The 19,467-nt window shown below is 43.1% G+C and overlaps 1 protein-coding gene across 5 annotated transcripts in view; it reads left to right on the top strand.

The window, feature by feature from the left end:
• The window catches only part of BEND2 (BEN domain containing 2), a 354,255-nt gene that overhangs the window by 50,673 nt on the left and 284,115 nt on the right, over positions 1 to 19,467 (top strand). Inside the window, exon 1 of one of the 5 annotated variants that reach the window (XM_085622661.1) lies at positions 15,782 to 15,946. The exons of 1 other annotated variant lie outside the window; for it this stretch is intronic. In XM_085622661.1, coding sequence (XP_085478787.1) covers positions 15,934 to 15,946 — 13 coding nt within the window. In that variant the 5' untranslated portion in view covers positions 15,782 to 15,933. Of the gene's footprint in view, positions 1 to 15,781; positions 15,947 to 15,982; positions 16,186 to 19,467 lie in introns of those variants that run through there. 3 more of the 5 variants (XM_085622664.1, XM_085622662.1, XM_085622660.1) reach the window with 3 other exon arrangements.

The following is a 19,467-nucleotide window of genomic DNA, read 5'->3' as shown; positions in this document are numbered from 1 at the left end:
CTCCCTGTTCTTCAGTGGATTTAGGGCTTCCTTCCTATACATGCCCTGTCCCCAGAGTACGACATTCCCTCCCTTGTCTGTGGGTTTTCACCAGGATTCCTACTTCTTTTTGAATTTTGTTTATGACTATGAATTTGGGCTTCTTTGGGGTCCATCTTTCGTTTCTGATTCCCCATTTTATAGTATAATCGTCTCAAATCCATTGTCACATTTTCAGAAAAAAATTCTAAATTATCCCTTGTCATTTGGAGTATATAACGCGACCGTGGATGGGAGGGAGTGCGGTCCTTATCCTCCAATTGTAAATTGAAAGAATCAATTTCTTCATTATCTGTTTGATAGTCATTCATTACTGGTTCAGTCTCACTATTTTCATTTTGTAATGACCACAGATCTTCTAAAGGGAGCATGTCCATTACTGTTAGGCTGTTTTGTTCATCTGGGGGAATGTCCACTTGTGGAGACAGTGAGGTTCCTTGGAGATTTTTGTTATTTTTGTGCAGTTTAGATTATTTTAATTTGCGGACAAACCAATAGAGGTCCATTGTGCAGTTTGCATAATTGAATTCATTTTTATCGCAGTATGAAAGGCCTAATTCCAATACTGATTCGTCTTCCTCTGATAATACGATGTTACTTAGATTTATAACTGTATTGATGGAGGTTACTTCTTTGAATTCAGTCTCATATTGGAGCGCATTGATCTGTCCGTTTGCCTTGCTCGTTTCTCCAATATCATTTTCCTCTGCTCTGTTTCCTCTTCCTCTTCCCTCCCCCGACCTCTTATCGTTTGGTGGTCTGTTTTTTGATCCAGCTGTAAAAAACGAAGCTCATCGGTGACAGTGAGCCTCATATTTGATACACCTCCTCGAGTGGGCTCCTCCTGTTCTACTTCTGAACCAGTATCTGAACTGGCCTCGCTCTGTGAGTTTATTGGCGTGTTATATTACCACTTTGGACTTTTTGCCTCCTTTCTGGATCGAATCTTTTAGCAAACGTGTATATTTGTCCGTTTTCGTAATCTAGCCGATCACGTAAGAATTTAGTCGCTTTCCTGTCTTTAATCCTCTTCTCATATTTATCCAGTCTATTCTTCAAATCTCCTTTGAATTTGACTACTCTTGCCTGGTCCACATTCTTTTCCAATATGGCAGTGAGTTCCTTGATTTTTGCTAAAACTTCTTGTCTCTCTATTTCAGCATATTTTATTAGCATTCTGATCATATTGGTGGAGCTGCTTGCACAGCCCATTCGCGTAAGAGCTCCGGGTTGGGATTTTCGTACGTAGGCGTAATCATAATACGCAATCCTCTTGGGACTCTGCCTACTTGGATGAACTGTCTTAGGGATGCTCCTCCCCACCAGCGTGAGATTTCTTGCTTCTTTCGTTTTTCATACTCCTGCAATTGCTTCCAAATATCATTATTAATCAATGGGATTGATTCTCCTCTGTCCCTGTTCGGCACCGTAAAGGTTTCCTCAAAAAGCTTAAGAAGTTCTTGCTCTCTAGCTGCTATATATATATATCTCCCAGAGAAATGATCTTGTCATGATCATAGATTTGAGGAGCATACCAGGAATGCTGTTTTTTCAAAGTTTTATTTCCGACACGATAGAAACACCGAACAGACGCGTGTCGGCACAATGCCTTCCTCAATGTCGGTGTGGCTTGTTTTTCATGCATTATTTAAAGAATATCAAAATAAAAGAAGGAAGCAGTTCATTGGTAAGGGAAATCAAGGTAGTCTCTTATAAATCACAGAGGTGTGTTTCACTTTCGTCCATTTTATAATGGTACAGTTTGTAGCAATTGCAATACTTCCTCTTAGAAGAAGGGTTCCAAAGTATACACATATACATGATTACTACATTGTAATCCATTCATTTCCATTGATAATTATACTTCTGATTTAATTCATCATGAAATCAAAGTGATGGTGAGCGATCATCATAGTGCAATATTATTCAATAACGCCCTGAATGGGCAAACGCTCCCAAATAAATTGGCAACTAAATAATTCGATTTGAATTGTTAAATCACCCTTTTCTCAAGAATTTACATATGCATATTATTAATTCATTTACGCATAATTCCATTAAATCCATTGATATATATATATAGCTGTGATTTGTATTGCAATGAGATTGTTTGTTTGAGGCAGATGTCCTGCAAAATTTGCCCACCAGTTCAGGGGTTCTATCCTGCAACTGGGATCCCAGCCTAGGGTCTGCACCCTGAGACTGTCAGGGGTGAGGCTGCCCTCTCCTCGCCCCCCTAGTGGGACCCTGCACCGTCCCACCTAGAGAGGTGCCCCCAGAAGACAAACTAGTAGGGGCACTGTTAGCAGTCACCCCTACCACCAGGTCAGTGGGGAGACACTGAACCTGGCCCTCAAACCCAGGGTCTGTACTCTTAGGTTGGACCTGTGCCTGACAACCCATGCTTCCTGGTGGAGCACACCAAACCCCCCTCTCCATGGAAAAACACTCCTCTGGGGTTGTGCAAGAGTCTGCCTGGCACAGGTCTCCAGCTTCCTGTCCACCTGACAGAGCATGAAGATCGCCCCAGGCCCGAAGTGGCCTCACCAGGGACAGTTGTGGGGTGCTCTGACCTCAGAGCTGCAACCCCTGACCCACTGGTTCTTCCACTGGGGACTGCGTCCACCCTCACCCCTATCTCTGGACTCATGCCCTCTCCCAACTGGAGAGGTGCTGCCAGACACCAGAGCTGGTGGAATGCTAGTTACAGCAGTCTCCCCAACCTCAGCTGAAACCTTGGGATCTCCCTCAAGGGATGGCCTCCCGGTACAGACAAAGCCCCCCTCCTGGTGTTCCCTCATGGAACCAACCCGGCCTTGAGACTGTGAGACTGGGTTTTGGACACCTGGGGACACCCTCCCCCCACTCCTTCTCCTCTGAGACAAGACATGGGACCCTACACCCCACCCATTACTCGGGGACCTATCTTGGCCACCACAACGTTCACCTAACTCCCTTGGTTGTGGAAAACCTGAGCCACCTCCTTTAGGATTACCCCCAGATGCTTCTCCAGACCCTCTGGAACCCACCAAAAGGTCTGCCTCCAGTGTGAGCTCCCTGGGGTCAGAGAACTCACACTCCACCAGGTGTTGACATAGCTCTGGAAAACAGGGACTTAAAATATCCTCTCCATCAATTGTATCACACAGCCCCACACAGGTGTTAACCAAGCTACCCTTTGCCTCACCATCCAGTGCCTCGCACAAGTACCCCACGTCACTCTCCTGAGATTGGCAAGACAGTGTCTGACTGTCTCTGTCACTCAACACACACTCTTCTGGGTGGTCTCCACACTCACATGCCAGGACTTCTACCATGGGGGAACCCCTCTCCCTGCATCTCTCATCTAGAGTCAGTAGAGTGTCTCTCCCACTACTAGGAATATGATCCCCTGTGCCAGTTCCCCAATCTACTTCAGGGACACTGCACACCACGGGAGCTACCTCATAAACTTGAACTCCCAGGGGTGTATCAACCCCCTCCTTCAAGTCAGGTACCACATCTCTGAGTGTGTGTACTGTTCCCCCAGCACTAAATAACACCTTTTTGCTGCCACCTTCTGAGCTGGACTCCACCTCCAGCCCAGACAAGCTCACTTCTTAAGCTACACACATTTCTTTTTCTTGGGCTAGGGTCCTCTTGGTCTCAGTCCTCTCGAGCTCCTCATCAAGCTCTCTCAGCCTCTGTTCACAAGCTAGAAGCCAGCCAACTTTTTCTGTTTCTCCATCACTTTCAGGGAAGTCTGCCTCCTCAGACTCTACTGGTAGTGTTGGCCTGAGCGGGGTAGCTGATACTGAAATAGGGCTGGCTCTAGATCCTCCCTGGACCTTCTCTTCACAGTCAGCCCCCTTTCCTTGCAGAACACACATAGCTCCCTCATCGTATAGATGAACATGTGCCAGAAGTCAAGTTCCATTTTCTAAAGACTTGACAGGTGCAACAACTAACCAGAGGCTCAGTATCAAAAATCCAGGACACAAGAAAACAGAAAAAAATCAGTATGTGGTTGCGTAATGGTCTGCACTATACTAGTATTGTACACCAATCACTGTATGCAAGGCACAAATGCAAGTCTAGATCCTCACCACTGACCCCCAATGTTAGAAATGGGGGTCTCTAGTTGGCAGAGTTTTGCACCTTTCTCCAAGCAGGGACCCTTCTTCCTAGTCAGAGTAAGGGGGATACACTTCTAAAATAACCCCTGCTCACCCCCTTGGTAGCTTGGCACGAGCAGACAGGCTTATCTCAGAGGCAGTGTGTAAAGCGTGTGCATGCATACAGCAACACAGTGAAAACACTACAAATGGACACCACACCAGTTTTGAAAAATAAGTAAATTTTATCTAAACCAACAAGACCAAAAACTACAAAACTACAACATACAATACTCTTTAACATAGTTACTGTGCAAAATAACCTTTAAATTGCAGAAAAAATGTGAAAATACAGTTCCTCTGACTCGGGAGCTCCGTCCGGGGCTACCGCGATACTGAATACAACAGAGTCTAACAATTCCAGCCAACCGTGTCAATATGGGTTAGCCAAAGCGTTGACAGACTCGGAGACAGTACCTTTTGTTGCTGCGGCCGACACGATGGTATGAGAAGGTCCGGGGCAGCCGTCGCGGTTGCGATGTGAGATGGAAGCATTGTAGCATGCGGTGTCCTCACAGCTCGGTGCAGACCTAGGCTTGTGTTGCAGGGTGAGACGGTGCTTGATGCGGTGCTGGCAGATCACGATGCAGCGACAGAGCCGGTCGATGTTCGCGTCAGGCAGCGATGGAGTCGATAATGTCAGTGCAGCCTGTAGCGAAGCGTGCGGAGTGCGATGCCCACAGGATGCGGTGCAAGCAGCAGCTCGCTGACGGAGTCGGTGAGACCAGGGTTGCGTTGTGAAATGAGGCGGTGCTCTCTACAGTGCCTTCAGGACACAGAATCCTGCAACGGACTCGGTGACAGAGTCGGTTACCCTTTTCTTCTCAAGGCAACTGAAACCAGCAGTTCCAGAGACGGTGGCCAGAAGCTTGGTGAGGTCTTTGATGTTCCTGTGACCTCGTGAACAAGGGCCAAGCTCCACTTCAAGCCCTTGGAGATCTTCCTCAAAAAGGGGACACAGTACACAGCAAAGTCCTTCTCCTTTCCTTGGCAGAAACAGCCACTGCAGGCCAACGCCGGATAGCACACAGCAAAGAGGCAGTACTCCTCCTCCAGTTTTTCCAGCTCTTCTCCTTGGCAAAGGTTCCTCTTGATTTCCCAGAAGTGATCTAAAAGTCTGGGGTCTGGGTCCCTATTTTTATACAGCAAAATCCTTTGTTCTCTGGTGGCAGAGAAGCCCTGTGCTTAGTCAAAAACAGTTTGGTCCTCTCTGGTGCAGCTTCCCGGCAGGAGGTGGAGACAGCATTGTGTCAGGCAGACCAGGCCCAGTCAGGTGTAAGGAAATCTCCTCCCCCTACTCTAAATGCAGACCAGGTCTATTCAGCCCAGCCTTGACCCATCATACTCTCTGGGGCCACTACTCATCCCCAGCCCCTGTCACTCCAAAGCCAGACAGTCAATACACATCCTAGCAGAGGCATACTGGATAGCTAAGCAAGAAAATACCTACTTTCTAAAAGTGGAATTTTCAAACACAAAATGTAAAACTCACCTTTAACATTCTGAGTTCTGGCATACTAAACTATATTTCCCTACCTTGTTCCCAGGGGTAGTTATGTTTATAAGATGTTATAAGCAAACTCTCCATTCTATCCTATGTGAACAGGTAGCCCTGCAATAGGGAAAAACGAAACAGGCAGTATTTCACTATCAGGACATGCCACACACACACCAAGGCATGTCCTACCTTTTAGATACACTGCACCCTGCCCACATGGGGTACCTTGGGCCCACCTTAGGGGTGACTAACAAGTAAGAAAAGGGAAGGTTAGGGTCTGGTAAGTGGGTGCACTTGCCAAGTCGACATGGCAGCCCTAGACTGCCCACAGGCTCTGCAATGGCAGGCCGGAGATACACTTACAGGCTGCTTATGTGGGAGGCACGATCAGTGCTGCAAGCCCACTAGCAGCATTTGATTTACAGGCCCTGGGTACACACAGTGCACTGTACTAGGGACTGACTAGTAAATCTAATCAGCCAATTATGGAAACACCAATCCATACATACAATTTACAGGGAGAACATGTGCACTTTAGCACTGATCAGCAGTGGTAAAGTGCCCAGAGTCATAAAACCAACAACAACAGGCCAGAAACAGAAGGCCACAAAGCAGAAACTCTGGGCATAAACCCGCTGTAAAAGCCAGGTCTAACAGTGTACATTTAAATTATGGCCCGTGACGGTGCGCTGGTCGGGTGTTCTCAGATTGCTTCTGCTAGGCATTTGTGATATGATCTTCACTGGACGAGGACGTACTACCATGGGCTCCTGAACTCATCTGAATAAACTTAAGAAGACTTTATTCAAGTGCCTCACTTTCTGTGTCCTCTTCCACTTGTTACATCTGGCAACGAGAGTGGGAGCAGGAGCTTACTAATTTTGTGAGGTTTTTCATATTGTACATGTACTCTGGAGAGTACCTACGGTCTGCTCTGGGTTTACCGCTCACCTGGAAACTGTTCTGAATATGTCTGGTTTGTTCTTCAGGCTGCCCCCTCAGAGTTTTGGTTTTCGGCAAATTGCTGGAGGATACGTGTTTCAGAAGCGGCATCTCACATGCGCTTTTACCCTTGCCGCAGCGCGTTCTGCAGCAGGGTCTCGCATTTCTGGATTGAGCGTCCTTTGAACAGGGCGTTGTTATTATTCAACTGGTCCTGTGACGTTGTCACAAATTTCACGTTACCGCGGCCATCTTGGATTGGCTTTTAACCCATTACTTAACATTGAAAATACTTTGGGCAATGCTGTTTGGTACAGGAAGCAATTAATAAGATCAGAGACTAAAATATTTGAACATACTTAAGCTAGTAGTTCTTGCAGCGTTTTGGCTTCCATTTCTACAGTAATCCTCAGCCTTCACCCTGATTTTCAACTGCTGGTGGTAGGTTTATTCAAGTTTACAATTGTTTTGACTTGTGTACCTGGTACTTACCTGTAATATGGCATCTCCACAAGTTGTTCAACTTGCATCGTTTTTACCTCTACCTGGAAAAACAAAAATAGCATGGAAAATTTGATTTCGCTCCTTTGAAAACTTTGTGGCTATTGATGCTGAGAATTATTCACTGAAAAGAAAATTAGCACTGCTGTTCAGTTATTTAGGCAGTGAGGGACAACAAATTTTTGATAATATATCTGTGCCAATATCTCCTTCCGGAGACAGTAATGGTTGGAATGTTTACACTGAGGCAGTGCAAAGGAAGAATAAACAATTCTTGGAACAACCCAGAGTCATGCTAGAAAGATTTAACTTTATGAAGAGGAAGCAAGATCCAGATGAATCAGTTGAAGAGTACATATCGGCCTTAAGGAACTTGGCTGCTAATTGCAATTTTGGAGCTGCACTAGATATATATACTAGAGACCAGTTTGTTTACAGTTGTAATAAAAAAAAAATACAAGAATGTATTTCAAGTTGTAGACAGTCTTCTCTGACAGAAGTGATAGATATGGCAAGGAAATTAAATGCACCATAGTTTCTTATAAATGTATTGTGAATTATAGTTGCAGTTGATGTTCTGTTAATTTAATTCATGATGAGGAATTAGTAAATGCTTTATCTTTTAAAAACAAAGGCTACAAGCCTTAACAAAAGAAAACTGGCACAATGTATGTTTGGTGTGGCTCACGCTCAAATTTAAGTAATAGTCCCATGTGCCCAGGTTTGGGTAAAAAGCGTGTTAAATGCCACAGGTTTGGCCACTTCCAATCTGTTTGTAAAGGAAAAGATTTTGTCCAAGTCAGTAATGTTCAAATGCACGAATAAGGATAAATGTGTGCATGGTGAGTGCTTGCAAGGTGAATTTCAAAAATTACTTGTAACCATTGACGGTGGTGCAACTTGCCATCTTGATTACAAGGCTAAAGGACCTTTTTGTTAAGTTCTACTGGGTGACTTGGACATTAGCATGATGGCTGATTCTGGTGCTCCTGTCACCATAATTTCTGATCAACTTTTTTTACAACACTGGTTTTTTAAAGTTACACTTCAAAAAACTGATATGATTCCTAAAGTGTATGGAGTTAAAGAGATTGACATGTTGGTTTATTTTCTGGAACATTTAACCTGTTTGAGTAGACATGTGAATACAAAAGTGTATGTGGCATTTAAGGGCAAGAACATTGTTGGCCGGCAAAATTTAACCAATATGGGTTTAAAACTTGTTTCAGGTTCTGATAATCCTGTTCAATTGAATGAGTTACATGTTGCCCTAGTGTCAGCCTTAGAATATATTGAGAATAATTTACAAAAGGTCTTAGAAAATGTTACAAAAGTATTTGACAACAAGATTGGAAAAATCACTAAATATGAACATATGATAAAACTCAAACAAAACGTCATTCCTATTGCTCAAAAAGCTAGACCAATACCCCTAAGTGCGAGAGATGACCTTAAGAGAGTTATTAGATAAATGAGTTAGTGAGGGTGTTATTCAACCTACTGATTCTTCAGAGTGGATCAGTCCCATTGTAGTGGTGCGCAAGAAGAGTGGGGATATTTGTTTGTGTGCTGACTTGCGCACGCTCAATGAAAACATTGTGGTGGACTGTCACCCACTCCCTAAGATTCAGGATCTACTAGCTGGTATTTGGGGTTCTAAATATTTCAGTCTCCTGGGCCTACGATATGCTTACCATCAAATCCCCTTGGCACCAGAATCCTCTGACCTCACCACCTTTGTAACTCCTTTTGGTGCGTACAAGCTCTAGAGGTTGCCTTTCGGCTTAGCTTCTGCAGCCAGTGTTTTTCAGAAATTCATGATCACATTCTTGGGGAATTGCTGGTGTACAAGCCGATCAAGACGATGTTTTGATATTTTCAATAACTCAATGTAATCACTTGGTTATTTTAGGAAAGGTGTTAAACATTTTTAAAGGTGTCCGAATCACTTTGGGATTGGACAAATGCACGTTTTTGATTATTTGGGTCACACCATTACTTCTACAGGCATAAAACCTAAATTTTTGCTCTCACACAGGCAATTTCATAAGTGCCTTCTCCTAAGGACAAGGACACATTAAGATCTTTCCTAGGGATGACTGAATATTATTCAAGATTTGTTCCAGGATATGCACAGGTTGTTCAACCTTACTTTCCTTGCTTAAAAAGGGTGTCCCTTTTAGTTGGCTAACTGATGATGATAGTGCATTCAGGAGGTCAAAAAGTTAACTATCAATGCATACTCTTCTGGTAAAAAATGTTTTCTAACAGTGGATGCCAGCCAAAGTGGTTTAGGTGCTGTGTTATGTGAATGGATCTCAGGCAATGAACATATCATTGGGTTTGCTTCCAGAGGTTTAATGCAGGTGGAATCCCATCCCATTACAGCACGATAGAGAGGGAGGCTCCTGCCTGTTTCTGGGCTGTGGAAAAATTCTAAACTTTATTTGGAGAACTAAATTCGACATTTTTACTGATAATAAACCTCTGTTACTTCTATTAAATGGTAACGGAACAGGCAAAGCATCGGCTAGACTTGTAAGACTATTGTCCCGCCTACATGAATATAACTTTGTCAATAAATATATTGCTGGTGGTCGTAATGGCAGGGCGGATTGTCTCTCCAGATTACCTTTTCAACACACAGCTTTGGATGAGGTACAGGATGATGTTGAATGTGTTGTGGCCAATATTGAGGACGTTTGATTCTCGTAGCATTGTATGTTATAAGGATTGGTTAGATGTTTGGAAAAAGATGAGGTACTTCAATCTGCAATGAATATGGCTGCCCCAAGGAGCGGTCACTTCCAGCGTCCCTTAAGCTGTTTGCTCAGATTTCAAGTGAGTTGTCAATAGTAAAAGAAGTCCTCATGCGTGCTGATTTTTGCATTCCACCACTTTCTTTGTGCAACAGATTCAGGCTGCGCATGAAAGACATCTAGGAATTGGTGGTACTTGCAGGAATTTAAAAGAGCACATTTGGTGGCCTTCTATGGAAAAGAATGTTTCGCAATGTGTCAACAGTTGTCAAAAAATCTCTTTTATCAGATAAACACTGGAAGTCTATAAATACCCCTTTACATGTTGCACCCATTCCTGCGGAAGCCTGATCTAAATTGGCTTTAGATTTTGCTAGCCCTTTTGAGCTATAACCCACCAACAAAAGGTATCTCATGGTCTTGGTTGACTACTATTCCAAGTGAGTTGATTTTGCTTCTGCTCCTAACACCTCTTCTGTGATCACATTTCTGAGCAGGATTTTTAACTCTGAGGGCAGTACCAAAGAGTTAGTAACGGACTATGGTACACATTTTGCGTCAGCTGAGATGAAGGAGTTTCTTCTATCTTATCGGTTTAAACTTCTCATGGTTGCACTTTATTCCCCTTCATCCAATGGACCTGTTGAGAGGATGAACAGGTGCATTAAAGAGGGAATACAATCGGCTTTGGCTAGTAATGTACCTGTAAAAGACTTCTTGCGTAAGAAAATGTGGTCATACTTAATTACCCCACATTCCACCATTGGCATTTGTCCTTTTCGTCTTCTTAGAAAAAGAGATCCAAAGGCAAATGTTTGTCCGGATTGGATAAAAGACTTAAAAGTCAAAAAGGATTCCTAGTTATGCATGTAGTGATAAACAGAAGGTGATGAATACCACACTAGTATGTCAAAACATGCAGAAGGAGTATTTTGATTCTAAACATAAAGGGAGAGATTAGGAATGTTGTTGTTGGTTCAAAAAGGGGCTCCAAGCTTTTCCTCACCTGTTCAGGTATTGAAATTATCAAATGGGTTTTTGGATAAAAAGATAAGATGCTGCACAAAATAAACTACAAAAACTTAACATCGTAGAAACTGCAAATACTAATGTAAAATTATGTAAAATATGTCAAATGCAAACAGGAATTACTATGCTGACATGTATTACCTTGACAGTTTTGGCAGTCATTATTCACCCGTTCAGTGTTTGTTTCTGTAGAGTTAAGGACATAATTACAAGGCCTGATAGGAGCATGTTGCAATGACCGTTATTAATCACTGCCAGGTCTGAGACAAAGATGGATCTGATTCACTAAAAGCCTTGCATTTAAGTAGCAGGGTTACTGGGTTTTGTACCACCATACAACTGTTTTATCAACTAGTGTGTTATATCTTGCTTATGTATTTATGCATCTCTCCTGTTACTTTGGGCCCTAGCTGCTAGGCCAGTGTGAGTGTTCTGTGAGGAATATTGGTTTGGTGATGATGGATGGAATGGTGGGGTGTGACAGTTGGAGTATGGGCTGAGCAGCAGGCAGGCTGCTCCTGGAAGGGCTGCTATACAACATTATTTTGGCGATGATCTGGGTACAAACCCATGTGTTACAACTGGTTTTACTGAGGCTGACACTCAAAAGAAGATTGTAAAACTGAAGAAACTTACATAAACTACACATGCTGACAACATAAAATAAATTTGAAGACAGAAGATTTTCACAGAAACTAAGAGTCTAGAAGTACGCTGAGAAACTGAAGCACAACGCATGGCAGCCCCACCAGTGCCCTGTTCATCGGATGGCCCCAGCCAAGGCATATTTCAGTTATCTAAATGATGTGGACTTCGTGCTTTTAACATCCACGGGTTTCCTCTTCAACTGGATAGCCCAGTTTGGTGTATATCTGTCATTTACTGCAGTGTTATTTACTGCAGTGTTCAAGTCAAGCCAATTTTTCAGCACTCTATATTTATGGACTTGCTGTGACTTTGTTAAACTATTTTTATGCTTGGTACACATAATGCAGAGTGTTTTTCGAGCACAAGTCTTGCTTGGAACTTATTTGTGTGCTGGAGTCAAACGAGTTTCACCAATAATTAACTGTGAGTACTTTATTTTAAATTGTGTATCTATGAGGCGCTGCTGTTGGAATTTGAAAACGCACTGTTGTTGAAGCCAGGCATTCGAGAGGCTTACCGGATTTGTATGCCTATGTGGAAGATGTTAGTTGCTGTATATCCGTCGCGCTCATTTCCCTGGTGATTTCTTGGGGTCGCGAGAAGGTGCATCAGGACATGCAGTGATGTGGAGCGTGTGCTGTGTAACAACGTTTTAGTGCACAGGTTAAAGGCTGCACGCAAGTCGAGAGGCTGCTCTCCAAATCGCTTTATGATGTTGCACACTGGCCACTGTTTAGCCCATTCGACCGGCCAGTGAACAGCATGGGTAGGGGAGGCCAGAGTCACCATTGACCTCAGCATGCTCAGCACCCATCAGCTCAGAAAACCAAAGGATGCGATGGTGGACACTGGCAAAAATCCAGGTACCAATGCTTATGCACCTGTAGCTGAGTGTCATTATGCTTTTGTGGATGACTCTGAAGTTCATGGAAGCTGGTGTTCAGAAGCAGCTGGTACTTTACGATTAATTTTTAACAGCATTTTAAAGGAATCGGTCCTGATTCCGACATGTGGAAGACATTAACTAGACTCCACCTGATCATGTGCTGAAGTCTTTTTCTTGGGGTCTAGTGAACTAGTGATGTGCCAAATTTGTGTGAGATATCGCTCACAGGAGATCTTGCTGTGTCTCAATCAGATACAGTCAATTTTTAGCAAAGAAAAAAAAGTTTGCTGATTTAGTGTTCACTTTGAGTCATGTTTTACTTATTGCCTAATGATTTTCTTTGTATTACTATTTTCAGGTCTTCAATGCATGTTATTGTATTTCTTACTAGTAGACTCAATTTCCATTTATGTTATTACTGCTAGGTTTCTGTGTACGTTTCCATCTTTACTGGTGCACAAGCTTTTAATGTGTGGCCATTTTCACCATTATTCTACTTTGTCGTTTTATTTACAGTGTAGGTGTTCTTTCCTACTGTGCACATTTTCTGTACGTTGGTGTTGCTACGGAGGTGCTGTAGTGACATCGTTTTTTCTGGTCTGGGAAATGTAATAATGGTTTTGTCAGATTACACTATATTTGTTAGTGGTTTAGCTATATTTGTATGGCTGCATTTTCACATCTTATGCTATGTTGTTATGCTGATATTTCACTTTATATTACATCTTTCGCTACATTTATACAGTGAACTTTACATGTCCCTTACACAAGGGTAGTCTTATAGGTGGTAGTCCCATTTTCACAGTTTATGCTATGGCCCTTACATAAGGGATGTATATGGGTGGTTGTCACCCATATCTACATAATTTGCTACATTGCCTTTCTGAGGTATCTCTGGATGGGTTGCTAGTCACCCATCATTACACTTTACATTACTGACCCTTACATGAGGGATATCTAAATGGGTGCAAGTCCCATTTCTAGTCTACGTTTCACACCCTTACATGAGGGATCTATGGATGAGTGCAGTTCACCCGTGTCTACATTTCATTTGTTTCCTTTATATTAGGGATGGTGTTTTGGAGGTGCATGTCACCCGTGGCTACACATTACTTTGGTTACCCTTTGTTGGGATGTTTGGTCAGGTGTTTCAAACCCATTTCTTATGTGTATTCACGTGTCTTTGTGTGATTCAGTTTCTTACTTATAGTTGTTTTTGTATTTTCTCAGTCTGCTGTCTAGTTACGTGCGATGTGTAAGACAATATTGTCTCACCAGTTTTGTTCTCTACATTTATATCTGGTTTTATATGAGGAGGATGGGTTATATTTCTCATGTATTTATTTATGCATCCTCTCTGCTTTCTTTATTGCTTAGTTCTTCATGACATGTTTTGTTCCACCTAGCATCCATTTGTATTGAACACATTTTCTGTTACTAGTCTGTGTATGTATATATATTCACTTAAAAAACCATAGGTTTCACACGTTATAGTTAGCTGGACATTTCACTCGTAAAAAACCAATGAAATTCCCCCGTTATAGTTAGTTCAGATAACTATAACTCGCGCGCCCGCAATCCACTGCTCATGACGTCACATATTACATCACTCATGACATGGTCAGTGGCATCACTCATGACATCACTGATGACATCATTCTTGTGATAGAGTGGCGGTCGTGCGAGTTATAGTTATCTGAACTAACTATAACGGGGGAATTTCATTGTTTTTTTACGAGTGAAATGTCCAGCTAACTATAACATGTGTGAAACCTATGGTTTTTTAAGTGAATTTGCAAGGTTTTTTAAATGCTAATTCCTAATTATAACGTGTGTGAAACCTATGGTTTTTTAAGTGAATTTGTAAGGTTTTTTAAATGCTAAGTTATGTATGTATTATTATATTTTTTATACATTTATTTTACAATAAACTACCTATATATATAGTTATAGATTGACTGTAACCTGTAATATGGAATGGCTCATTTAAAATGTTTTTTGTTTTTTTTTAAAGGTTTTTCACCGTGCGCGCACCCCGCGAATTTTTGAAAAAAAAATAAAATGTTTTTTTCACCCTTCGCGGTCCTTCAGGGACCCCCTGACAAAGGCTAGGGGGTCAGGAACTCTCTACCCTGCCCCCTTTTCACGTTCTCCACCTTTCTTTTTCACTGTCACACACCAAACACACAAAATGGCGGCCGACACTTCCTGATTTCGACCGATTCGAATGTTGACTGACATGTAACCACCTATCAGAATTGCGCTCGCGCACGTTAGGGTGCGCGCTTATAGATATTTATGTACTTTTAATGCAATTTTCTCAGGAACAACTGAACAGATTGACACCATATATGCAAAAGGCACATGCCTGACCTGAGGACTACTACCTCTTTGCCAAATTTCAAGTAATTCTGTTCAGCCGTTCGGGCTGAACCTTCGACTAAAGGTCCTATGGGAAAATGCATGGGGAAAACGCGTTTTGGGACCCCCTTTTTTCTCAGCCCCCGCTTGACGAATCACCCCAAGACTTTCCGGGTAGGAGCTGAGTGGAGCGCCCCATTAGTTTTGAAAATTTCACGAGGATTCGTCAACCGGCGCCAAAGTTATTCAAAATATAATTTTCAGATTTCCTATGGAAACACGGTCCTAACTATAACTATCTACTGGCGACTGCCAGTAGATATATATATATGTATATGCAAAGTTGTTTCCACCTAGTAACTTACATTTTAATTTATTTCTAAAGGGGGAGGATATGTTATATCTTGCTTATGTATTCATGCATCTGCCATGTTACCTTGGCTCCTAGCTGCTCAGCCAGTGTAGGTGTTCTGTGTGGAATGTTGGTGTGGTAATGATGAATGGAATGCTTGGTTGCCTGTGTGGTTGGGTGTGACAGTTGGGAGTATGGGCTGAGCGGCAGGCAGGCTGCTCCTGCTGTACATGGATCTAGGTTTTGTACAACAAGACTGTTTTTATCAACAAGTGGAAGGTGAGCTAAACAAGTGTGAACCGAAGGATCCTATTTTCACTGCTAGCTCTGCATTACTTAGAGTCACACAGAGTTCTTGAGTACTTAGCCTATAAAACAAGAGCTACATTATTAAAGGCTGTTTGACATCGCCCTTAAAGAAAAAAATACCAGCCTCAAAGGCTGGTTACATACGAAATGCATCTTGGAAGGTCCTGCGGCTGATAACTTAATAGCGACACGGTCGCGGGCACTAACTCCACCCGTTGGAGGAGGTGGTTGCACGGCGTTAAGGCGGACCCGTTTGTCCACGGCGGGGGCACTGGCAGGCCCCTGCGCGCGCAGCCGCACTCGTGGGGATTTAAAACAGTTTCGGTGCAGCAGACTCGGCGTCTGCTTCCGTTTCCAGCGTCGCACCAAACTGGCTTAGCATTTGGGATACATAACCCCACCCTCCAGGGCCCGCCTACAGAAGCAGCGCGAGGTTGAACTTGCAGCAGCTCAGGATGTCCGCTGGGGGTAAGGGTCACCTTTTATGTGTTATACTCGCCCAGCGCTTGCTCTGTGCGCTAGTGAAACGTTCTGCCATCGTTTAACTATGGCGGAGTCTTGAAAACGGTCGGTGACTATGCAGCAGAAGCAAACGCATCGCGCATGCTTACGACCGCCCTGGCCGCGAATCCTGATTGGAGAACACCCTTCACGTACGTGTTCTTGAGCGTATGGCGTTGCGGTCCATCATTATGGCGTCATTTCTAGTACGTTCGGTTTCTTCTAGTGCATGGTTGATAGAAACATAGAAATAAAAAAAGGTCTACTACTGACATTGAAGATGAAGAGGCTTTGGTACGGAGGCGTTTTGTACTAAGCGTTATTGCATTTTAGTTCAACAGAACAACGCATTTGGTTTAGAAACCTGAGAGATGCTTATTTAAACAGCCAGTGAATTAAACGTTTATCGTAAGCGTGGTTGACTTATTTGTGAACGATGGCAATTTGTGCGTCTCATCCTAAAAAAATACATTATGACTTTGTATCGCCGAGGTTTTATTTTTAAGTATAGACTTGGCTAATTAGATACTATTTCTTGTCCCAACGTGACCATGATGTTTGCGTTCAGTCATCGCACTGTTTCTAATAATGCGTCGGAGTTCATAATGTGTGCATTATGGGAGCATAGCTGTTTGTAGTGCCATGATATATGGCTACGACACGCTCTGCTTAACACGCTTCTGTGTGTTTTTCTGTGAGAATTTTGTGTGTTAATCATGACATTCTCGCACCAGAAGGGCTATCTGATATCCCTCTAGTGTTCACTGATGACCACGATTTCCTTAACGGGGACAAAAATTAAAACGTCAGAATCCCTTTGTGAATATTATGCTGCTGTCTTTTTTGGACAGAGGGGTTTCAGTGCAGGAATCGGTACTCACGTTCTGCGCTGGTCCGCTGCCGCTCATATGTTTGTGCCTGCTCCTCACCAACATCTGATATGGAATGCGGGAAAAGGCACAGAAATACTGTTTTAAGCAATCAGTTTAAATGTATTTTTGTAATGTAACATGCAGATGTGAAAGGAAAATGTTTGTTTTCAGGAATTCTTTGGGTTAAAATGTTATTTAAATTTGGACATGAAGCTTTTTTTGTTAGAATAATAACATCATTGGCACAATACGCATTCAATTTTTCAAAAGTTGATACACTGAGTACCATTAATTTGGTCAATAGAACCATTTTTTCAAAAGCACTTTATAAGTGTAGTATGAAACACTATGTAAAGATCCGAACAGTTGTATTTTTAGGGCCAGAGTCGTTTACTTTGTATTTTGGAAAGAAAGTTTGAAATTATTCAATCTCCATGAGCCCAAAAACGCTACTAAAAATGAAACAGATTTTTAAAATGTAATTTGATACTCCTGTAAAGCATTCTAGTGTCAATTTAGTACAATGTAAAACTCCAAAAATAATTTAAAAAAACGAAGAAGTCCTAAGTATAAATCAGCATTTTGTTAAACATTCACACATGGCACTACTGAGCGGTAGGAATATTGTGGATCTCTGCAAATTCCGTAATTTTCCCTCACACAAATATCTGAAAAATGTGTTATTTACCCCTGTTGCCATGTGGATGCTGAATGCCCCAGTGGTCCCAAAAGCATGTATGGGCTTTAGGAGTGCACGTGCGTTCTGATGTCTTAATGGGCCACCACCCCTCCCCACTTTTAGGTCTCTAGTGCCAACAGCACTTTTGCTGTCCCTGCAATATATATTGTTTACCATATAGTGCTTGTATGTAGCTTGTCCATAGTTTATTGTTGGACCGGATGCAAAAACAACAAGTTGATGGATGGAATGCTTGAATTAATCTCAGCCACTGGAAATCATTCAGGCTGCATCCCAGTTCATCATATTTTTTGCCCACCCTGCTACAATGGTACCCCAGTTTAGACCCAGCCATATTCAAAGCAGTCTTGACCCTGTTCCTCATGGGAACAGTCCAGCCCGAACTGCCAGACCAGGTCCTCCCTGGCTAGCTTGAATCCACTGGCAGAGTGAGCCCAGGACCTACGTCTGGAAAAACCCGGCGCACTTAGAGCGACAAATGCAAAAACAACTATGTGATGGATGGAATCCTTGAATTAATATCATCCACTGGAAATCATTTGTGGCCACATCCCAATTCCTCGTTTTTTCACACCATGCAATCCCAGTTTTGGTCCAGCCATATGCAATTCAGTCTTGACCCTGCTCCCATGGGAAGTGTTCAGCTCGTACTGCCAGGCCAGGTCCTCCCTAGACCGGAAGCAAGCATTCTGGGACTGGTATCTGGATATCACCCCTCATCAGCCAGGCTAACTTGAATTCAGTGGCACAGTGTGTACGGGACCCACGTCTGCTCATACCCTTCCCACTTAGGGCGACACTGTGCCACTCCATTTTACCCTACTCCTCTCTACAACAATCTACACCACGTCACTGTACAGCATTCTGCTCCACTCTATGCCCTTCCACACTATGCCACCCCACTCCAAGACACTCCAGTGTAAGACGTTCTATGATGCGGCTCGCTACTCCACTCTATCCCCCTCCACTCCATTCCATCCCACTCCACTTCAGTACACCCCAACCCAATGTACCCCACTCCCCTTCACTGCAATCTACTCCACTCCACTCTTCCATGCCAATCTACCATACTGGAATCCACTCCAATGTACCCCACTCCACCTTAATCTACTCCCACTCTACTCCAGTCCAATCAACCCCACTCTACACTTTAGCCCACTCCACTCTACCCCATCTCCCACGCTGCAGTCTACCCCAAACTACCTTACTCAACTTCACTCCAATCAATTCCACAAAAATTCTACCACACTCTACTCCAATCTAACCCACTCCGATCCAGTCTAACCACTCCACTCTTATCTAACCAATTCCAGTCTAGCCCAATCTACTCCACTGCAATCAGCTTCACACCACTATACCCCTCTCCACTCTACTCCAACCTACCCTATTTCACTCAAATCTACCCTACTTTAAACTACCCCACTCCAATTTACCCCTGTAGACCCCACTCCAGTGTACCCCAATCTACCTCACTCCTTTCCAATCTACCCTACTCTAATCCACCCAGTCTATCACACTTAAAGTATTCCACTCCAATCTTCCCCATTCCACTCGAATCTACCCCAATCCACTCCTCTCTTCCCCAATTTATCCCATTCCAGTCTCCCTCCGTTTACTCTGCCCTTAACTACTGCACTCCTATTTACCGCATTCACCCAAATTTACTCTGTGAGACCTGCAATGGCTGGGAGTTTTTTCACTTGCAGCTATCATTACTCAAGTAGCTGAGCTGTTGTCTGGATCTACCAATGCTTCCTCTGTATGACATTTCATTCCCCCACCATGTTTATATATTTCTTTATTGTGCACCTCACCCTTTCGGTGATATAGTTATTGCAGTTCCCCTGTTGGGGTTTTGTTATTTGGCAAGCCTGTCTCTGTTTCTGGGTTTTGTTTATGTAATAGCCTTCAAACAG

Source organism: Triturus cristatus, chromosome 8 (assembly GCF_964204655.1).
Source record: "Triturus cristatus chromosome 8, aTriCri1.1, whole genome shotgun sequence".
In the NCBI taxonomy this organism is placed as follows: domain Eukaryota; kingdom Metazoa; phylum Chordata; class Amphibia; order Caudata; family Salamandridae; genus Triturus; species Triturus cristatus.
This window is presented reverse-complemented; position numbering and strand designations above follow the sequence as displayed.